The sequence below is a fragment of the Rhamphochromis longiceps genome, linkage group LG11, assembly GCF_057381845.1.
Source record: "Rhamphochromis longiceps isolate RC_006_pf linkage group LG11, R_longiceps_female_GT1.1, whole genome shotgun sequence".
In the NCBI taxonomy this organism is placed as follows: domain Eukaryota; kingdom Metazoa; phylum Chordata; class Actinopteri; order Cichliformes; family Cichlidae; genus Rhamphochromis; species Rhamphochromis longiceps.
Window position 1 is genome coordinate 14,581,598 of NC_140567.1, and position 23,303 is coordinate 14,604,900.

The 23,303-nt window shown below is 39.4% G+C and overlaps 2 protein-coding genes across 2 annotated transcripts in view; one reads left to right on the forward strand and one right to left on the reverse strand.

Moving 5' to 3' along the window:
- The window catches only part of trak1a (trafficking protein, kinesin binding 1a), a 346,028-nt gene that overhangs the window by 185,401 nt on the left and 137,324 nt on the right, over nucleotides 1–23,303 (forward strand). The window lies entirely within an intron of this gene.
- On the reverse strand, nucleotides 5,662–14,226 carry tmem147 (transmembrane protein 147). The gene is made up of 8 exons (XM_085422424.1): nucleotides 14,127–14,226; nucleotides 13,356–13,458; nucleotides 12,213–12,282; nucleotides 12,055–12,120; nucleotides 11,784–11,920; nucleotides 10,712–10,796; nucleotides 10,366–10,487; nucleotides 5,662–6,491 (listed from the first exon to the last, which is right to left on the reverse strand). Exons 2-8 carry the CDS (start codon nucleotides 13,430–13,432, stop codon nucleotides 6,371–6,373), a joined length of 678 nt encoding a protein of 225 aa, XP_085278550.1. The 5' UTR covers nucleotides 13,433–13,458; nucleotides 14,127–14,226; the 3' UTR covers nucleotides 5,662–6,370.

The window sequence follows — 23,303 nt, forward strand, 5'->3', positions numbered from 1 at the left end:
TAAAGTGTGTTGCTTATGAAATCCATGAAGTGCTACATTTTATTCATGTAAATAACTACGGTGGCCCCTAGAGACAAAGCACGTAAAAACTCCAAAACACTTGCAAACTCCAAAACACATGCAAATTCCAAAACACAATGCGGCCCTCAAATGCGTCCTTAATTTCCCTGAATTTTAAGGATGGGTCGGTGTAGCCTTCATGGCCCAACATATCCCAGATTTCATAGCGCGGCGGTAGTGTGGATAATTTTGCCGAAAAAAACGGCGGAAACGGAGCCGCCGAAGAGTAAACTTTCAGAAGTAAGTACTGAATATTATGTCACTTATTTGTGCGCGAATGTTTTTATAATGAAGAACATTAAAACATTACTGTTGGCCACATGTCGGGAAAGTTATGTGACATTAGCGATGTTTGTACTAACTTGTTTTTAAAGCCTTTACTTCAAAATATACGCCGTTCAATAGTTGACTTTAATCTTACAGAGAATGTGATGATTTTATGTATAATTAAAGTCAGTCATATATCCACAAACACAACAAGCTGAAAGTCAGTGATGCTGCTCGGTTTGCAGTCATGAATATCACGGCACAAGCAGGATTCACTGCACTGTTAATGTTAGCTATGTTATATTGCTGCCTCTGTTCGGTGGTGTCGAGCTAAACGGACTTTAACGTGTGTTTGAACGAGCTGGCGGTTCACTCGTTACGCTGAAAGAAAGATGCTTTAATCACAGGAGTCACACATGTGTCCACTGTACCATCTGGGAACTCTTCTTGTTTCGTAATAACACAAACACTAAATCCTCCTTCTTTTGTGCTGTTTTGTAGCAGTGTATACACCTGAGACTGTCACCTGTCTGTCTGTCCTGCACTCTCTCTCTGTTTCTTTCTCTCTGATTGTGTAATAAAAGTATGAACATGTATTTATAAGTGACACTTGTGTTTGAATCCTGCAGCTTATCACACATTTGATTTCCATATGTGACGACTGCAAGTGTCCAGAGTGAGGACAGACTGAGGGACCCACTGCTGCATATCATCTGTGAGGCTTTGCACCCCTGATGATCCACCAGGACAAACTCAGCAGTGTGTGAGGAAGAAGAGGAGGAAGAGCCAGCAGCAGCTGACAGATGGAGAGAATAGACAGACTGTTCCCTGTTTGTGAAGGACTGCTAGAAAAGTTTAAAATAACTAATTGTCTGTCCTGAATCAGTCTTATTAGGTAATGGTCAAATAATTTGATCATTCCAGTGTTTTCAGTGTGGGAGAAAGTACTCAGGGCCTTCAAGTTACACACTATGAAAGGCAGCAACAAGTTTAATGTTCAGAAACCTAAAGTATGTATCAGCAGCAGAATGGAGCTAAAAACAAATGTTTGTTTCAGTTCTATGAAGCTTTGAGTATTTTGGATTAGTAGCACTGCTGTGTTTGTTGCATCATATTGCTGTAATTGTTTATATGCTTTATATATTCTGAGGTAAGTTGATCTATAGTGTTACATCATATTCTATAAGGATGTTATGTGTTTGTATACTTTCTGCCCAGTTTGACCCATTTAGCAGAAGCCAGCCTGTTTAAGGCTCTGATATCTATTCTGTATGACTTAAAGCAGTTATGACATGGTCTGATTTTCTCACCCAATAAAGGAATATTTCATATATCAGTCTACTCTTCATTTTATCAGAAACAGTTATCACAGCTTGTACATTTTCTTTTTATAAATATATGTAAGCAATGAGCCAAATTTAGTAATGCCAACATACTGAAGGAACAACATTTGTCTCTTATATATGATACACCTATATATGCACTGTCAAAGATACTTGTCTTTGAGTGAAGATTTAAGGTGATAAGACATAAATAACTGCAACTTGAATCTGTACTGAAGCTCAGTATTTGACAGAGTTCATGTTCACTGCTGTAATAGCTAATAATGATTAATATAATAACTATAATATTGGCCATATTATATTTACATTACCAAAGTGATATGACTTTAGTCTCATGAACAACATTAGCTAATTGTTATTTACTAACTAATCTTAAATGACTGTTCAGTACAGAAATGAAGCCCAACAATCATGTTTTACTGTCCTGTGGTCTCAGCCTCAGATACTTATCAAATCACACAAAGCTCTTGTAGAAACAAACAAACAAATGAACAAAACATGTTCTCCCTCATTTCTGTCAAACCAAGTTGTATGACACGTTTCCAGCGGTTAGTATCATGGTTGCTAGGCAACCTGGGAAGCACGACGGAGACTAGACCGTCCCATACAGACAAACTTGCCGTTTATTTTGCACTTCGTTGTGTTTTGGAATTTACATGTGCTTTGGGGTTTGCATGTGTTTTGGAGTTTGTACTGCTTTGTCTCTAGGGGCCACCGTAAATAACACATTTTGAACTCTTAAAGAAATATAACAAAAGGAAAGACACCCAGCTTAACTAAAATGATCCATGTAGCAAACAAAACTGTTGTGAGCCGCCACCCTTATATCGTCTTTGGGCTTTTGGAGCCTTGACCTGACTTTTAAAAAATAATTGAAAAAAAAGCACTATGCTGCTAAAAAAAAAAAAAAAAAAAGATATTTGCAAAATTCTGCCTAAATATGTATTTACCCGCAATCACGCCTCGCTGCCTTAAAGTCTGTGCTCTCTCTGCTGTTGAAAAGCTACAGCCGGCTCTATGCGTACAGCAATCGTGTGTGAAAAGCGGTGGGGCTTTCATCTTTAAGCAGGACTGTAAGCTGTCATCTGTGGGGTGTGAGCTGTGTTTGTTTTTAACATAGTTCACAGTGGAGAATGGCTGCTGACATAATGTGGATCCGAAGATCCATAATTGGCCTACCTGGGGTTGAAAGTCTCGATAAATGCATGCAGAGGCGGAGCCAGACATTTGAAACACCCAGGGCTTAGCCCTAAAGGGTAGTATGCATGTGGGATTTTTTTTTTTGGGGGGGGGGTTAGAAATGACTGAAAGATTAATAGGCTCTGTTTCGAGTTTTGTTCAAAAAAGAATGGCTTCATATAGGAAAAATATATATCACATATGCGGGACACCTTAAACTAGTTTTTTAATTAAGCAGCAAGGCAGAACAATGTCGGGGCTGTATCAAGACAGGCGGACTAAACCCCAATTCAACCAGACCCAGAACTGATCCAGAACTAAAACAGGACTACAACAGTTCAAAATCAGGACTACTGAGGATTTAACAAAGACAGAACCAGAATCAGAACTAGATGATAGCAGCACTAAAAATCATCATAGACCTGCACTACACTTATTTTTTTAAAATTCTACCAAAGTCCACTATTTAGATTCAGAAAAGTTTATATAATTATTTAGCCTTGTTGTGCAAACAAGCCTGTATAACTTAATAGAGTTTGAAATGTAACAAACCTAAAAAGAAACACTAGGTACGAGATACATGAGTACCTATAATACGGTGATACTTTTGGTAAACAACCATTTGACTAACATGTGTGTCTCACCTGCTCTTGTTCCATCTCTGTTCTGTCCTCATTCTCCATCTCCCTCTCTGTTCCTCTCTCTCCCTCTCTGTTCCTCTCTCTCCCTCTTTGTGCTGACAATCATCAAATATACAGTTGAAACCAGATATTTACAAACTCTTCAGATAAAAACACTTTTTTAATTGTAACATAAAATCAGACTAAATATTTTTTTTTAGATTGATAAATATAAAAAACATATTTGTTAACTTTAAGAGTAAAGAGAGAAACTATCTGTATTTCTTAATTGTAAATGGCACCAAATTGTATTCAAACTGAGCCACACTTATGGAGCTCCACGATTCTTTTCCTGGTGTTTTGGTTGACATCTCTTGATTTTCCCATGTCAAAGAAACAGGCTCTGTGTTTTGCCTTATATGCATCCACAGGTGTGCCACCAATTTACTCACATGGACTCTACTAACCTATCAGAAGCTTCTTCAGCTCAGAATGGAATCGTCTGCAGTTTTCTTATTAATTAACAATAAACTTAGTGTACATGGACTCCTAAATTTGATCAAAGTGATAAAAAATAGACAGCTCTGTCTCTCTTTATTCTGACATTTAACTAATTCAAAAGCTATTTCAATATTTATCTAAAACAAAAGTTTACTCTAAATTGATGTTGTACAGTAAAAATGTTTTATGTTTTCTCCCTAAAGTGTATGTAAATATCTGGTTACAAATGTGAATATCCTGCTGTGTACTGAAATCCCTCTTGTTTTGCATAGAAATATACTGAACAACTTACAAAGCATAATATATAAAATACTACCTGAGTTTTTTCTTTGAAAGAACCCTCTAATGTCCATTCTTATATTTCAGTACATAACTGAAACCGATTTAGTCGGGGAGGGTAGTGAAAATATGGAATAAACACACGTAAGCTAAGACTCTCTAAAAAAAAATAGCATTTGTTCGGCTTTTCATTTCGCCATTTGTTGATTCACTTGAACAGCAAGTAACGTAATATGGGTCAAGTGATCAGTTTGATATCAGTCTTTCGTGATGCACCGTCATATTTACATTATTTGTACGGTACTAATGATTTGCTTTGGTACCTGGTCAAACTTAAGCTCTCCTTAGTATGGCTGGCTCCGTTTCTCCAACAGCGCACTCGCAGGCAGCAGCTGCCCCGCCCTCTCGCTCAGTCGCTTAGTGCCTGAGCTCGGATCATACCAATATCAGGGGGGATTCACGCACAGTCGTAAATTCCCACAGTGTGCACTATGTGCTTCGAATATTGTGTGTACTTTTTCTTTTATACAGTTGTCAGCCAGGCATCTAACTATGAAAAAATTACATTCCAAAAGACCCTGGGTTGCTTCTGACAAAACAACCCAGGCTTAAGCCCAGTAAGCCACCCCCACGCTCCGCCCCTGAATGCACGGCGTTTCTGCGGGTACACCGGCTTCCGCGAGTGTGACATCACGCTCCAAAGCCCTATTTTGAGCGACGAAAAAATAAGATATAATTTTATTTTTATATTTCAAAATCACAATCTTCCAATTTAGAACTACAAGTTAAAAAAAAGAACTAAACACAAATAAAATACACTTCAGCTAAATACTTCTAATTTATTTTCCCAAACCACCCAGAGCCGCAAAATGAAGACTAAAGAGCCGCGGGTTGTCGACCTCTGGGCTAGACGTTGTATCTTAATCCATTGGAAATCTTCAAAGACACCTTCAGTTTCTTTTTGGTTTCGAGATGTTATGTCATTTCTTAAAATTGCAAAAGATAGGCCTAGCAGCAAAGGCCGAATATATCGTGTCTGGGGCTCCTTTGTCAACTATTGCAAGTCACTGAACGTTTTACCAGCTGATCAATATTATCACCCCCCCTTTTAATGAATTTTTTAAAACTATTTTTTTTAACGTGTGTGCGGGGAACAGCTTGTATTGTAACTGTGAACGAATAATGTATATTCCTCTTTCTCAATAAAACTATTTTTAAAAAAAAACAAACCCAAAAAGTGGTAACCACGGCACCCACCGTGCTGGTCATGAACAAATTCAATTAAAAAGATGAAAAACAGAAAATGAGAGTTACTCTAAAGTGATTTTTAACCCCAGATGATCGGTTAATGCCTGCAAAGCCCAAAGTGTGAATCTTTGAATACAAAAGAAACCAAGGAAACAATGCTTAGATTGTTTTCTTGAGATAGCTGCAACTGTGCTTTATTAAAAACAAATTAGGCTGATTGTTAAAGGACAGTTGAGAGAAAGAATACAAAGACATTTATTCATGTCAAAATCACAGAACCTGTCATTAATTTTACAACAAGGCATTTCTGATTTTTTATTTAGACCTCAAGTCTTTTCAATAATTAGAAAAAAAAAAAGTCCTAGAATGCATGTTTTTACTACTTTTATACAAACAAAAAGACACATGTGGGCAAACAAACTACTGATGTCATTTATTTGTTATATATTAAACTTCTTACGTTGAGCATTAATGCTGGAAAACATTTAAAACTAAATATGCTGTTAACTAAGTCTTGATTCATTTGATATAAAAGTCACATTTCCATGAAACCAACACAGCTTAGGTAAGCCAATCGTATTACAGAAGCCTTCTGATGTCACCACCGCAGCTCTGCAGCTTCAACAGATGGACTGAAAGCACACACAGTTTTTAACAATGGGTTCATCACAATAAACTGGGAGCACTGGTAAGTGTTCCAGGCAGACCTGCCCAACTTCTGCTCAATATCAACTGTAGTTTTTCAGCCATCTTGAATGTTGTATGGTGACAGCAAGACTGATGTGATGTCAGCTCCTGATTCAGGACAACCCCGGTCCTATCAGGACCAGAAAGACTGTCAAAGGCTTTGGCCCGGTGGGGGGTTAGGGTTATTTAGTTGGAGTGAACCAGAGTGACAAAGAGGAAAAGTGAGCACAGAGAGATGGCCCCAGTCAGCACGGCTTTCACCAGCAACACTGTCCAGCTGCCCAACAGGAAGACATGAACGAACAACCTGAAGACAAAACCAGGGAAAATGTGTGTAAGTTTCAAATTAAAAGAGCAAAACAACACTGCTCAAACACACAGAGGGATAATTAGTATATTCAAAACATTTATTCAAACTCTGACCCCATTTTCTACTCACTCCACTCACACCAACAGAACAAGAAACTTTTCTTTGCAAGAGTTTCTAAAGATGCCAAACTGTGAAGTCATTCATTGGAGAATTTAGCACTTATGGTGCACAACATGCAAGTTAGCAATTCTTCCAATTACCTGCAAATTATGTCCTTTATATATAAAAATATTAGGTCATATACTTGTCCAGTGTTGTACTGCCATCTTGTGCTTCACAAAGGCTTTCTCAATACTTGAAATGTGCAATTCACTTGTATTTTTATTCCTATTTATTCTATTTATCCCCTTCGTCTATTTTATTTATATATGTCTCTGTATATATATATATATATATATATATATATATATATATATATATATATATATATATATATATATATATATATATATATATATATATATATAAATAATATTCTGTAACTGTAACTTTTGTCGGTGCTGTGCTTTTGGAAACCGAATTTCCCAGAGGAACCCACCCGAGGGATTATTAATAAAGTTTTATCTTAGCTTATCTTATCTTCTGCTGCCACATCTTTAAATAATTTCTCTTCATTTAAAGTGTATTTAAGTCCACAAATCCTGCAGTTGTACTGCAACAATTTTTCACTTATTTTAACCAGTAAAAATTATGGAAACAGATCATTTTGATTCCGGAACCATATTTCTATTAGTAATTATGTCTCCAATTTTAAAAAAAGAAAAAGAAAAGATATTTCTAAATATGTTTTACTTTGTTTTTTAATGGAAAACTTAGGAAGCTATGTATAAGTTTGAGAGTGTAGCTCCACTCCATGCTTTGTTTTCTCAAAAATGTCTCATTATTACCGTACTTTCTGGACAATAGAGCGCACCTGTATATAAGCCGCATCCGCTCTATTTTTAAAAAATTAAAAAAAAAAAAGATATACAAGCCGCACCCAGCTATAAGCCGCAGATATCTATGATGAAAAAAATAGATATTTACTGCATGTACAGAACAATCTTGTAGTGCAAATGTACAAGTATGTACCTGAACAGATTCTTTCCGAACAATGCCTTTTAACACGGCAGCAACTTTGCTGATTAAAACGTAACAGAACCAAGAGAAAATAACCGCTATTTATTTACCTCCATTTTTCCTGTATTTGAAACCACATGTCACTTTAATCATCTTCGCTGAAACCCATGAAGTAGTCTTCTTCAGTGTCGGAGTTGAACAGGCTCAGAAGCGCTTCATCACATCTGTCTCCATCAGTCTCGCTCTCCGTGTCACTGTCATCCTCCGGTGAAGTTGGCTCTGAAGGTGCGCCACTCTCTTCGCGCAGCAGTCCAGCCTTTCGGAACCCATTGGTGATGGTGGATTCTTTCACAGCACTCCACGCTGTTAGGATCCACTGACAGACATCAGAAAAGGATGCTTTTCGCATGCGGCCAGTTTTTGTGAATGACTTTTCACCGCTTGTCATCCAAGTCTCCCATTCAACCCGTAGTGCAGCTTTAAATGCCCGATTTACACTGATGTCAAGTGGCTGCAAAAACTTTGTTGTACCTCCAGGAATCACAGCTGGAATGGAGTTTGTTTTCTTGATCGCTGCTTTCACAGAATCTGTGATGTGGGCCCTCATGCTATCCAAAACAAGCAGTGCTTTTTTCCGGTGAAAAAATCCTCCCGGGCGCTTCCCATAGCACTCCGTTAACCATTCCTTCATTAGACCTTCATTCATCCACCCTTTGGTGTTAACTTTGACCACTATGCCTTTCGGGAGTTGTTCTTTCGGCATAGTTATGCGCTTAAAAATCACCATTGGTGGAAGTTTTTGTCCGGATGCCGTGCATGCCAGAACGCAGGTGAAGTGCGTCCTCTCATGGCCTGTTGTTTTCAACAACACGGATGATGCACCTGTCTTGTTAACGGTCCTAGTCAGAGGCAGATCAAATGTTAAAGGTACTTCATCCATATTGATTATATCGTCTGGTCCGATGGAGTTTTCTTGTATCTTTTTTTCAACGAATTTGTGGAAGTTTTCAACTTTTTCCTGATAGTCAGGGGGGAGTTGCTGACAGAGAGTGGTCCGTGCCCTGACGGACAGGTTTTTACGTTTCATAAATCTGAAACACCATGACGGCCCACCTTTGAAATCTTTAATATTCATTTCGCGGGCGATTGTTTTGGCTTTCAGTCGGATCTGTACAGTGGATACACCTCGGCCACCTGCTCTCAGTGTGTTCACCCATTCCTCCAGGACATTTTCAAGTTCAGGCCACCTGCTTTTATGTCCTCTGAAAGCTTTTCTCGACTTTTGGCATTGCATGAGCTCTTCCCGCTGCCGCCTCCAACGTCTCACCATAGACTCATTGACGCTAAGCTTGCATGCAGCAGCGCGGTTTCCCTCCTGGATAGCAAGATCGATGGCCTTCAACTTAAAACTTGCATCATACGAACTTCTTCGTGTGGTTTCCATGATGAAGGGGCGAGGATTTGAAAATAATTACCAGTTGGTAATTTGTTGTGCGTGTTCTATCTGCTAAAGAAAAAGTAGTGTATTCTTCTTTGCATTGATTTTTCATCTATCTTGTTTTTTATTCTAATTCTGGTTAGAGTCCCCCTAGTGGTGGAAGAAAAATCCACAGAATAGCCGCACCTTTGTATAAGCCTCATGGCTCAAAACCTAGGGAAAAAGTAGCGGCTTATGGTCCAGAAAGTACGGTATATGAATCCCATGAACTCAACAGCAGATCAATCCCAAAAACTAATTTCAAACAATAAAGCAACAGTTTATCGAGTCAAAAATATTTTTTCCTAAAAGCTATTTCAGGTATTTTTTACAGACTTTTTATTTTATGATTTTACGAACATTATTTGTAATAATTTTTAAAATTGATAAATATTACAGGCTTTGTGCTGATGCCTTTCATGAATCCTACACCTCCTAGATTTATATTGTTGGAGCATCACTGGTGGACTAATGCACTCCCACCTAAGTTGGACGTTTGGCTTTGATGTAAAATCAGAGTTACAAATATAACTAGGGTTCTATGCATTCTGGATAACTGCTGCAGGCAATGTGAAACACCTGGACAGTCACTGCACCCAACTGCGTCTCCTGTCATTTTGTCACGACTCTGAGTAACAGAGTGCAGAGAGTTGTGATCTATGAAGCCTCTGGGAGAGAAAAAATGAGCTCCAACTGAAGGATCGAGGCTACTGGCACAGGTGGTAAGCACTGCAGCTAGCTAATGGTAACAACATACACAGTATGCGCTTAAAGGTGAAACAATGAAAAGGAGACGACTGCTGGCTGCTGCTCTTCCCCTGCACCCAGGTTGCACATGTAACTTTGTAGTACCTGCATGCACAGAGGTACCACAACAGAAACAGTCTGTTGGTACCTCTGTGCATGCACATGATGGACATCCAGGTACCCCAGACAATCTCTGTTGCATTAAATGAAGTACCGAAGCAAAAAATTTGCATCAGGGATTTTTTTGTATTCGAGTTATTCAAGTTACTCAAATTGTTGCAAGTGTGATCTGATATCCTTCTGTCGGTGCTGTTCCTACATCTTCATAACAATGTTAGTCCAGGATACAACATATTACTGTACATACAGTAATATGCTTGCTACACCCACACAGGGCAGATAAATGTTAAATATATTATTGTAGGTAAAAAATGACTTTAATGTGGTAAAAATACAATAATTCTTATATTGTGTAAGCCTATATAATATAAGAATGGTAACATGAAATATGAAACATCCAAGACTTACTCCATTAAGAAGGCCTTATAGACACAGAGAGCCAGCAGCACAGTCACAGGCAGCCTGAAGCTCTTTGGAAGGTCGTATCGTGTAAACATCCATACCACTGATGCCGTAGCAATGTAATGTACCTTAATAATGTACCAGAATAAAATCACTCATATTACAACAATGACGATAATGCCAATTATAACAGAGAAAAGAAACGCAGGAATGAAGTCGTTTAAACTTCAAATTTCTCTGAACATGCAAAGACCAAATTGTTTCTACTGTGATGTTTCTGTAAAACCGCTACAAACAAGATGAGTCACTAGTGTGAAAATATTAAAAAGGGAGAAGAGCAGCAGTCACTCACCAAACTAATGTTTGAGTCAAAGCTCATCTGGATGTATTTCCAATCAAACTCAATCCCTCTGGCTCCGACCCACAGGGGAAGACACCTGAAAAGCAGGATAGTGAGTTATGGGACCTGTTTTTCATGTTTCACTCGGTGATTATATAATATGATTTTACATATATACAGTTCTTAATAAACTTAAATAGGCCACCTGTCATAAAGACAAAAGTAAATATTTTAGAAGTCTGTGAGAAACTTAAAATTGAAAATTATCGATAAGAGAAGAAACAGGTATGTTTGTTCCGCTTTTAATAGGAACAGTTGTCTTGGATATTTTTCTTTTACTTTGTAGTGAGGGAAAAGTAACAGGAAACTAATAATCAAAAAGCATGCTGCAGTAAGATATTCATTAACTGTTGCAACTTCTGTGTCCATCATGTTAATTAAGTTATCATTTACATGTTTTCTTATGTACTCCGTTAATATTCAAGGTAAATAACATTTATTTATAAAGAGCCTTTCTCAGGCATGTGGCCACAAAGTAAAATTTAAAAATGAAATACTATAAAAAAAAACAATATAAAACAGGTTACGGATTTAAGTAATATTTAAAGTTATCAGCTTTAAATATTACTTAAATGTTATGTAGGATTTTTTTTTAACTGTTGTCTGACTTAAAAACAAGGCAGCAGAAATGGCTGGTGTCATGGTGAAATGGTGTCATATACTGTGGGCAGTGAATGCATTTCATATCATTTATTTAAGTGACATCTTTCTAAAAGAAATGAGCAGGCAAAGGGATTTTAATGACTGAGCTATTTTCCTTCCCCTTAAATCCTCCCGTTATCACTGGCTCGATTAAAACCAGTTCCTCTCACAAGAACGGCACAGCCATGGTTAAGCAACACGGTTTCAGGTCCTCACGTAATGCTGCTTATGCTACAGAAAACGTCTCCTGAGCTTGTTTGAGCTTATGCAAACTTCACTGTGACAGCACATTAAAGACTAATCGTGTGATCGTACATGCAGAATGAGCCCCTGTTGTGTAGATGTGTAGCACATTTTGATAAAATGAGACGTTAGTGCTAACCTCGACATCACGAGCTCTGCTGTTGCCCAGCCCATGGCAGCCACCATGATCTTGTATTCTCCTTTGCCAGCGTTGCGAGACATAACGAGATGGAGGCCTAAAAGGTCTGCCAGGTCCACTGTGGCTTTCATGAATTCCTGAAACGCAAACAAGAACATTACAGCCTAATGCTAAAGCTGGTATTCTGTATGCTTTCCTTTCTCTAATGATATACACATGACAAGAACGATTATCTTCCTTTTTGGTGTTGTTACTGTCATTAAACACTCACCCCTACAAAGTCATACGCTCCTACTCCTCCCTCCCACGTGGGAAAAAATGTGGCTAGAAACAGCATCTGAAACCCAAACTTACTTATGTTAACTTTGTGCTTTTTTTCCTGCCTCAAAAAAATATGATCCATTTTCATAACCACAAAAAATGTCTCACCTTACAAAGTTGGACAAACAGGTACGTTGCTCCAGCTTGGACACATCTCCAGAAGGCATTGTACTCCGAGCTAAACAGAGAACATTTGTTCAAGTAGGTCAAACATAAGGCCCGGGGCCAGAATAGCCCCAGCAAAAAACTCCAATTGAGCCCACTGAACAGCTTAGATTATGAACTTATTATTATGCATTTTCATACATTTAACAGCTTTCCATATCAATAAAAAAAACAGCTTACCATTCATACTATACAAAAGTAATTTGTATAGTATGAATGGTATTATACAGCTCACTTGCATCTTAAGTGGGTTGGACCAGTGAAACCTCCCTTTGTGCATTTAACCTCTTAAATAGCTTAATATTTCTTTTAAAGTGCTTAAATTAAGGAATAAATGCATAATTGTACAGAAAATGTAATAGTAGCTCATAGCCTAGAATACCCTGTAATTCTAAAAGACAAAGTTTTTGTTCATTTACGCTATATAAGAACCAGTCCATTTACATTTACTGTGTCAACTTGCATCTGGCCCTCGCACCATATGTTTGACACCCCGAAATTAATTGACAAACAATTAATAGACAAAGGTTTCTGTTTTTCCACCATCTATTATATTATGTTTAAAAAACCAAACAAACAATGAGGCCACAGTTTTAAAAATAAAAAACTTCTGTAAATTAATGAAACATATTTTTTATAATTAGTCTTGGCAATCAACTAATAGAAATTATTCTGTAATTTTACATATTCATTATGTACTTTCACTGGTCCAGCCTGCTTAAAATCAACGTGGGCTGAATATAGCACATCATTTAAAATGAATTTGACATGCCTGAATTAGATGAACAGAGCTTTAATATATCCATGCAGTAATGGTGAGAGAAAGGGTTTACATTATGCCTTTAATGAACGTACTATGCACACTATGCAGGTCTAAGAGGATTATGTGGACCCTCTCCAAAAGCTCGAACATTTCTAAGAAGATTATTAGCAGACACTTCCCAGTCTGGCAACATATGTTACCACAAAGAAGAAGAAGAATGTGAAAGAAGGGTCTATGTGAGCCCATGTATGAGTGTGTTACTTGTAACTGCATTTAAATCTTGTACCGTCAAGCATTACTGACTGATTCACACAGACACTTACAGGCCGCTGCACTTGTAGGTTATAAAGTACGGAAAATAGGCCAGAGCAAAGCAGTTCCCAAAGTGAAAAAGTGTCATGATGTCTCGTCACAAAATGCAGCTTCCTGCAGAGAGAGAAAGAGAGAGAATGATCAAAGACTGGGGGAAACAATTGCATTAGTTTAAGTCAGTAAAACCACTTACTGTGTTAGAAAACAAGAGAAAACATCTCTTTAATTATATATGATACTATAATGATTTAAAACACAGAAAAGCTGCTCACTCCCGCAGCAGACAAAAAGTTCGAAATAGCTCACTTACGGGTTTGAATTACTATCAGTTACAGTTTAATAATATCTGCTGTATTTACCGTCACTGGGTTTTTGGTTCATTCAGCACCATTTAAACCTTAGCCAGCGTTTACTTCTTTACTGTAAAAGTATTTTAATATCAACTCCTCACTGATGACACTGCACTGATCGCGGGAATTTAAAATGTTAAAAATTCAAAGACAGTCTGCCGTCTCTGAGTGAGTCGTTTAGCTTGTGTATTTTATATGAATATTAGCAGAGCTACAGAGTAGTGTAGGGTCCTAAAGGAAATGAATAACCAGTGCATTAGCTGGCTAAGCTACATCCCGCACACCCTGTGCGGACACACCGCGACATCCAGGTAACAAACCCTCCGGCACCTTCTTTTCCTATGTTGTGATTACGAATCTCATTTCTTTCCTTGTTTTGACGTATCAAGACTTTTTAAAGAGAAAAGGAGAACGTTACTGCGTTTTAAATACCTGACAAGCGACACACCATGTATCCAGCAGCTCTCTAGCTGAATGACAAACGGAAGTAAGCTTAGCTCCACCTCGGAATGCATCCGACAATGCTCTACTTACTGTAGGAACCTAACAATTGGTTCCGGGGGCCTTTAGCGCAAAACTATGGACTGTATGTATAAATAATCTGTGGCCCTGCTTCCTTTCTTAACCCATCTCCCTCGTGAATGATTGATTTTAATATAAGTAAATAAATCTACTTTGTTTCATTTATTGCATAAAAGGGCGTCAAAAGGCAATCCTAGCTTTGTAAGGCTCACATTTAGAAACTGCTTACGATAAAGACAACTGAACAATTCATTGGAGCCATGTTTTATTTGCAGTAACGGACACAAAGCATCAGATTTCCTAATTTACAGTGTAATGGTTCAAAACATGAAGGCCAAAAAAATCGTAAGTGTTAAGAAATCTTAAAAAAAATCATAATATAATAAATGCAAATAATAATATAATAAATCAATAATGATAATGTATAGATGATGATGGAGTTTATTCCTCAGTAACATACCACTTGGCACATTTTCTTTTTAGCAAAATCACTAATTAGATCTTTAAAACTAAATTATCTGGCCTATTGGATTTCAGTGGTGAGAAGTGCAAGCCCTATCTTGGGACATTGCCAACCTCGGGTAGTTTTTCACCAGTTATAACTTAATGAAACTTATAATAATGGTTAATAATGTAATTACATTTTTTATTGATTATTATGAAAGCTTAAATGATTGTCCAAACTTTTAGATATAGTTCATATTCATGAAACTGTAATTCTAAAGTAGAGTCAACCTAAAAACAGAATGTTAAATTGCATTAGATTAAATTTTTCTAAATGTTATATGATATATTTTAACCTGTAGCTGCTCTGCTCTGCTTTTCTCTCCACACAGCAGACTTCCCTGACATTTCTTCCCTCACTTTCTTTTTCTTTTCTGGTGCGATTTTGCTTTAATGGAGGCTCGCAAAGACCCTTCCCACCACTAGAGCCCAGGTGGTCAGTTATACTTCTCTTAATATGTTATTTAATTGCTTAAAACATCAAAATGATGCAATCTGTCTTCAGCAAACAAGAAATATTTCGGTATAGACTGAGTATTTTAAAAAAAACTAAATAATATTCTTACGTTTTGAGAGCTAGAGTTGTTTGAGATGGTTGTTGAATTGAAATATTTTACAATAACCTTAACAGAGCCAACATTATAGGAGCCTGTATCACTGTAGCAGCAGTAAGTCATGATTTCATGTTAATGAAAAATTAATTATAAATGAAAAGCAAGGCAAACCAAAACAATTTATATGCTGGATGCAGAGGTTTAAACACAACAAGTGAAACATCACCTGCACTTTTCATTTCAAAGTATCTACAACCTCAGAGTACACCATTGTTTTCAGAGATTGTTACAGTTATATTGCATAAAATGAAAGGATTAATAATATTAGAATCAAACTTAGAGGTGTACAATAATTAAATATATGCTAAAGAACTGATAGAACAAGCATTATTGTAGCATTTGATGTTAAGCTGCCAGTTTCATTCACTGAGGGGTTACTTGAATGCAGACAAAGTTTCTTCTGTCTGCGCAGTCCCTGATCATCCACGTGCTGTTTGTCCCACAGTGTTCCCAGTTGGACGGACAGTCCGGCAGCATATCTTTGGGACCTGGTTTGTCTCCAAAACCATTTTCCTCCCAGGAAGCGCAAGCCAATCCAAACCTGAGAAATACAGGACAAAACTGGGAGAGTCACTCCTGGCTGTGGAAGTGTTGGTAGTTTTCTGAGAAAGCTGAAAAATGCAAATAAACTGGCAAATCAATCAATTACTGACAAAAAGATTTATATTTGCAAATTAAGCCAGACACAAATGCTGATTACTAAGGCTTTAGTGAAGCTTTTTCTGAAATGAATATTGATCCTTTTTTTAAAAAAATAAAATAAAATAAAATATATATATATATTTTTACACGCACTTCTTTTCTAGAGTATACATTTTCAACACATTGGACATGAAAGGACATCTCCACAGCACAGGTCTTGCCTCCCACTCGATACAGTCCAATCCAGCCCCGTTTGTCAACATCACCTGAGTTTACCTGGGTGACAGTGGCTAGGTAACCATAGTTTTCCATACAGTACTTTACAGCGTCATACCAACTGAGCATAACAGTGTGATACTGGATTACATCACCTCAGGAACAGTAGACATTATTGATACTTGAACATTGTGCACTGTACCACATGAGGTCATCTCCTACAACTGCACAGTAGTCCTGCTGTGCAGAGGCCCATTTGCTGGTATGTGAGAGGTCATCACCTGAGACACCTTCACCTGTTCTGAAATCAACAGAACAATCATCTCAAAATCAGCATAAACAGACATGGATATTGACATAAAGGTCATTTCAAAATTGACACTCACCTTAGATTTATAGACTTCCAGAATGAGTCATCTTCAGGATCTCTGAGTAGACCAATCCAAGTGTTTGGGATATTCCTTTGGACCAAAAATGGTATAATAACTTTCATATTTATCATCTCCAAAGTAGCCAAGTCAACATAATGTGTCTGGCAGAATAGTCTTGCTTGTGTCCAGTTCCTTTTCCCAATAAAAATTTGTGTGTCACGTTCAATGTTTCCTTTTAAGCCACAGGCAGCCGTTAGTACGAGGCAAAGTGCCAGTTCAAAGTTGCTTTTCCCCATATCTGCTCCTGTTTGGACAACAAGCCACACAGATCAGTTTTCAGAGATTGTATTTGCTGTCAAGTCAGTTTATGATGTGATCCGTGGCTGCTGAACAGCAATCACCCTGCTTTTATAGCAACCAGCTATGTGATCAGTGCCACCTACACACACCTCAACATCCAGCTTACCAATAGGAACTCTGCACAATTTCAAATACAATTCAAATGGCCCTGTTGTTGTACTCTCCTGTTGTCACCTTTGACTTTGTTCTTAAAGATGCTTTCCTTTACAACTTAAATTCTACTGTGACACTATATGTTTTTAGTTATTTGATTAATGCTAGTTTTATTGATGTTTGTACCAATCTTGCAGGTATTCTAGTGTGATCATTGCATACCAGTGAAGCGGTCTGCATTTGCATGAGTTTTCTGAGGTTTCTCCTGTTTCCCTCACAGTACACAGACAGAAAGGTTAAGTTGATTGAAGGGTCTAAATTAGGGGTTATATGTAGAAGTGAGAGTATTTTTTTCTGTCTGTCTCTCTGTGATCAGTGATATTTATTCTTTTCTGCCCCCATATTCTACTACCTAATGAATTACCATTTCCCATCCCCAAGAAAGACTGAACTGGCATAGACAGCCTCAATGACTACAGGCCTATAGCCCTCATGTCTGTAATCATGAAGTGTTTCGAGCACATAGTGTCTCTGCACATCAGAGACTGTCTACCCCCCGTCCCTCGACCCCCACCAGTTTGCGTACAGACCAAATCGATCCACAGAGAATGCCACCACCATCACCCCTCACAGAGAGTTGAGCTATCTGGAGAGCAGGAAGAGCTACATGAGGATGCTTATTATGGATTACAGCTCAGCGTTCAACACCATAATACCAGAAATCCTCACAGCCAAATTGGACCACCTTCAGATCCTCCGTGATCCTCCTGGATCAAAGTTTTTCTTGCAAACCGGTCTAAATCAGTCCAACTCGGCCCCACCTCTCCCCCCACTGTCACTCAGCACCGGATCCCCTCAGGGCTGCGTTCTCAGCCCCCTGCTGTATGCCCTGTACACATATGACTGTACACCAACCCATCCAACCAACGTCTTTATCAAGTATGCCTATGACACCACTATGATTGGACTCTTCTCTGTTGAGATGAGACAGCGGACAGGGTGGAGAGAACTTGTCCCGCTTGTGCTCATAACCGGAAGCTGAACGTCCTTAAAAGAACTCATAATGGACTTCATGAGGCACAGACAGGTCCGCTCCACTCTCATTAGAGAGAGAGCATGCTCTCCTACTGCCTGGGTGTTTGGTACACAGTGGGCACTATTGAGAACAGGAAGGCTGCTCAACGGGTAATTAATACCGCCCCAAAAATCATTGGCTGCCCTCGGCCACCCCTGGAGGCCATCGCCAGATCCTCCTGTCTCAGAAAAACCAGGACCATCAAAGGTGAGCCCCTTGCACCTGACCCACCACCTGTTTGTGTCTCTGAGGCACCGACCCACATCTCCAGACAAACTAACAGCTTCTTCCCCTGGGCCATTCAAACCTTAAACAAACACTATGCCCCCACATTCACACTATGATGAGTGAATGTGGCCTAATCTCATTTGTTTCTAATGTAAGTAAATGGAAATCATGAGAAAAAAGTTAAATAAACACACAAAGTACAACCAGTGGAGTAAAAGGCTCTGTTCCTCTGTGTCTTAAAGTTTTAAAGAGAGAAAGGAGAAAGTAAAAGAGCAAAGCTATAGACCCACAGCCTCATGGGTTCCAAGATTTAGCAAAACTGTTCAGATGTAACTAAGTGAAAAAGACTTTTACTTTATTTTTCAAAAAGTTTAAAAATTGATCTATTAAGATAAAATAGTTGCTTTTGTGCGGCCCCTTTTTTCTGAAATATTCAACAGACTCACGACAAAGACGACTGGCAAACATGTGCAGGGAAAATCCACCAATGATCATCATGAATTCAGTTCAAGTCAGTTTATGTAGCTGATTTATGACGTGCAGAAGTCCACCCAGGGATGTGCATCATGAACAGTCCTGAATAGTACAGAACCTGAATGTTGTATCGTCAGTTAAACATTATTAGTAACAGAGATCTGGGAAGATCTGCTGCAAACACAGAGGTCATCCTACTGTCTGCTGTAATCAGTCAACTTTTATTCTTACCTTTAACAACAAAGTCTTCAACACTAATGTCAACAGACAAACATGACCTGAGTCACCAGGACAGGCTTGAGTTTGTGTTTGAGTTCTTACTGAAACGATTCAGGATTGTTTTGCATTTTAAACTTGTAACATCTAAATTTGATTTCGACACACACACACACACACATATCTCACTTGTGCGTATTGTGTTATTATGTAAGCTCACCTGCTGCTTGTGGTAATAAGGCTCATTTAAAGCTTGCGCCTGCGGCAAAGAAACCCCGGCTTGTGTTTTTCTCCCTAATGTTGAGTCTCGTAATGAACTACAGTAGGGGACTGCTGTGTGGACGGAGGCCAGCTGAAGGAGCTCATTTGTTAGTGTAATCATTCAGCTGTTGACTTCAGTGTATGGGACTGAAAAGCTGTTGTTCACACCTGCAATGTGTTATTTGTGTGATAAGCCGTTCAGATCCACTGGAAAGCAGAGAATGCTTTTCAGCTCCTGGAAGTTTTTCATCTGCGAGCTGCACCGTCCTCTGGTCCTAAACGAATGCAGTGGAAACTGATTCTACAAAGGCCCAAAGAGGATGGAGGTCTAGTATTTATGCAATCCAGGAACATCCGTGCCCTTTGTGCTGTTCTGTCCACAGTTATTTGGGGAAATGGGATTCTGGGCTGTAACCACAATACTGCAGTAGAAGCTCCCGCTGTGCCCCGGGGCTGCTGGGAGATCCATTCGGCAGATATGATTGGTACCTTTGCACAGGCTAATAAACAACTCCACAAGCTGCAAAGATTTCTTTGTTACCCTCGCCTGCACGCTGAAGAAATAAGCAAAACATAACGGCTATTTCCTGATTGTTTTCTACACTGTACTATCTGAGCATGAAGGAGCGTGACATGTATTAAAGTATATGGCCTAAACTGAGGGCGAATCAGGACGCGTGATATCCCTGTGTTCTCAACAGACAGTCTGTTATCACGAGCTCTGATGTGACTTACGGTCTGCAGTCCTCATCATAGTCAGCCTGTCCACGTTCCCTCAAAGCAAAGAGCTCACGTCACTGCTGAAACACACCAGGCTACAGGTCTGTTAGCGATGCTGAGGGTTGATTTTATTTTATTTTTTGCAGGCACATTCAGACAGTGTATCCAACTACAACAGGGCTGTCGAACTCCAGGCCTCGAGGGCCGGTGTCCTGCAGGTTTTAGGTGTCACCCTGGGTCAGCACACCTTGACCAAATGATTAGTTCATTACCAGGCCTCTGGAGAACTTCAGGACATGATGAGGAGGTCATTTAACCATTTGAATCAGCTGTGTTGGATCAAGGACACGTCTAAAACCTGCAGGGCACCGGCCCTCGAGGCCTGGAGTGTGGCCAGGGGTGTCACACTCCAGGCCTCGAGGGCCGGGTACTTCAGACCCAGCAACACACTCAGACAATAACTAGAACTGAAGAAGCTTCTCGGATGAGAGGTGAAACGTCTTCAAGCAACTCAAAGAAGTCCAGACGCTTTTCTTTCCACGCTGTGGGCAGGTTTTATGCCTGAAACACAGTGAACACATTTACAGGTCACATGCCCCGATGCTCAGCCCCAGACTAAGCTTTCATTGGTTGTTTGTTCACACGCTCACATTCTGTGCAGTTTAGGCTGATTTCTTTGGATATTGATGAGTTCAAATTAACTTTTTTCCTCAGCTCTGAGGAATGAATAGATACTGCTGTTCTCTGATCTCTCACTCCACTACCACCAGTGCCAGATATGATCACAGAGGTCCTGCGACTGTCATCAGCCACAGACGCACTGTTCATGGAGCTTTTCAGAGAAGTCAGGCTTGAACCTGTTACGGTGCTGCACAAAATGATATTTTTCAGCCGTACATCTAAATGTGGTTCCAATAAGTTTATTTGAATTTCGAGCTCCAGTGACTGAACCTGAACTGGAACACACACACACAGTAACTGATGGTTAAAAAGACGCTAGGGCAGGTCCTGACTTAAACACAGGGTGGTGGGGTGTGGAAAAGGGCTCAGGTAAGACTGGCTGCAGGGGCCCGGGAGCCCCGCCCCTCCCTGAGCATAGTTCTGCTGCAGGTTACTTCCTGTTAAAAGGGTGTTTTTCCTTCCCACTATTGTAGAGTGCTTGCTCACAAGACATTTATAGTTTTCACTGTAATTATAAAGCACCACTGACACCATCAGTGAACTGGTGCTATAGATGGGTCTTCTCTGGGAAAATAACCCAAACGGCAGCAACATGGCTCTCTTCCTGGTGCTGCTGAAGGTTGTCACTGTCCCCCTGGCTGAGGTCAGCGTTATCTTGGATTCCAAAAGGTTTCATGCCATCCCACAGAGGTCGATTATCTTGTTAACAATTTCACTTCTTTACTACATACGAATCTGCTCCTCTGAAAAAGAAATTCTCACATCAGAGGTATAACTTTCAAACACTCACCTGAAAGCAGATGACTCGTAAGCTGGAGAGTCACAAATTTAGAGGATCATCATTTAGCCTGGAGAAATAGTTTGCTGCTTTATAAGAAAGCCCTCCGCAAAGCCAGAACATCTTACTATTCATCACTGATTGAAGAAAATAAGAACAACCACAGGTTTCTCTTCAGCACTGTAGCCAGGCTGACAAATAGTCAGAGCTCTGTTGAGCCAACCATCCCTTTAACGTTAACTAGTAATGACTTCATGAACTTCTTCACAAATAACATTTTAATCATTAGAGGAAAAATGACCAGTAATCATCCCGCAGATGTAATATTATCTACAGCTACTCTTAGTACCATTGATGTTAAGTTAGACTCTTTTTCTCTAATTGATCTTTCTGAGTTAACTTCAATAATTACTTCCTCCAAACCATCAACGTGTCTTTTAGACCCCATTCCTACAAAACTGCTCAAAGAAGTCCTGCCATTAATTAATGCTTCGATCTTAAATATGATCAACCTATCTCTAATAATCGGCTATGTACCACAGGCCTTCAAGCTGGCTGTAGTTAAACCTTTACTCAAAAAGCATCTCTAGACCCAGCAGTCTTAGCTAATTATAGGCCAATCTCCAACCTTCCTTTCATATCAAACATCCTTGAAAGAGTGGTTGTCAAACAGCTAACAGATCATCTGCAGAGGAATGGTTTATTTGAAGAGTTTCAGTCAGGTTTCAGAGCTCATCACAGCACAGAAACAGCTTTAGTGAAGGTTACAAATGATCTTCTTATGGCCTCTGACAGTGGACTCATCTCTGTGCTTGTCCTGCTAGACCTCAGTGCAGCATTCGATACTGTCGACCATAATATCCTATTAGAGCGATTAGAACATGCTGTAGGTATTACAGGTACTGCACTGCAGTGGTTTGTATCATATCTATCTAATAGACTCCAGTTTGTTCATGTAAATGGAGAGTCCTCTTCACTAGGGGTGCAACGATATTCGTATCGATATTGAACCGTTCGATACAGTGCTTTCGGTTCGGTACGCATATGTATCGAACAATACAACATTTGTAATTTATTTTATCAATTTTCCTTCTGACGATGCTGTCTGTGTTGAGCGCTCAGTGAATCTGTGTTCGACTGCTCCGCCTAGGCTGCACTGTCGAGCGCAGATCCACTGAGCGCTCAACACAGACAGCATAGTCAGAAGGAAGAGCGCAGGGCAAGCTAGCGAGACAGAAGTTAAGCTCTACTTGCAACAGGCAAATTGAACCTCATTCAGATCTGGCGTTTGGAATTATTTTGGTTTTCATGTGACGTATGACCCTGAAGGTAAGCGAGTCATGGACTAAAGTAAAACAGTATGTTGGATGTGCCATGCAATGCTCAATTACATTGGTGTGAACTAGTGTGTTAGCGCAGTTAGCTCGTTAACGTGTTGGCCGTCTAGCCCCATGCACGGAGCGATCGGCGGTAGCTCGTTAACGGAGATTTGCCGTGTTGTGGCGTTAAGGTCATTTCAACGAGATTAACCTGAAAGCACTAGTGGGAACACAACGAATATGACTGCACATTTACGCCGACATCATCCTAGTGCAAAGACAAGTGGAAGCAGACAAAAAAAGCAAGCATGCTACTAACTTTAGCCGAGTCATTTAGACAGCTGTTAGCACATGATTCTCCTTATGCTGCTGAGAATATAGCCCAGAAGAAGCGGATAGTATAGCTTTTATTTTGGAAAGAGCCATTTCTCTGTAATAAACTCTCTTTTCCAAAGATGAGTGATTCCTCAATCAGATACAGGGCTTGCAATATTGCTAGCCCGACGTCCTGGAGCTAGCGATTTTTTTCAGTCGG

Excerpts from the sequence above, each read along its gene's own strand:
- tmem147 (XM_085422424.1), bottom strand. The coding sequence starts at position 13,432 with ATGACACTTTTTCACTTTGGGAACTGCTTTGCTCTGGCCTATTTTCCG. Across the intron at positions 11,921-12,054 it reads GAGCGTATGACTTTGTAGGG|GAATTCATGAAAGCCACAGT; the intron begins GTGAGTGTTTAA and ends TTTGCGTTTCAG. Across the intron at positions 6,492-10,365 it reads TATAAGGCCTTCTTAATGGA|GTTGTTCGTTCATGTCTTCC; the intron begins GTAAGTCTTGGA and ends TTTTGTCTTCAG.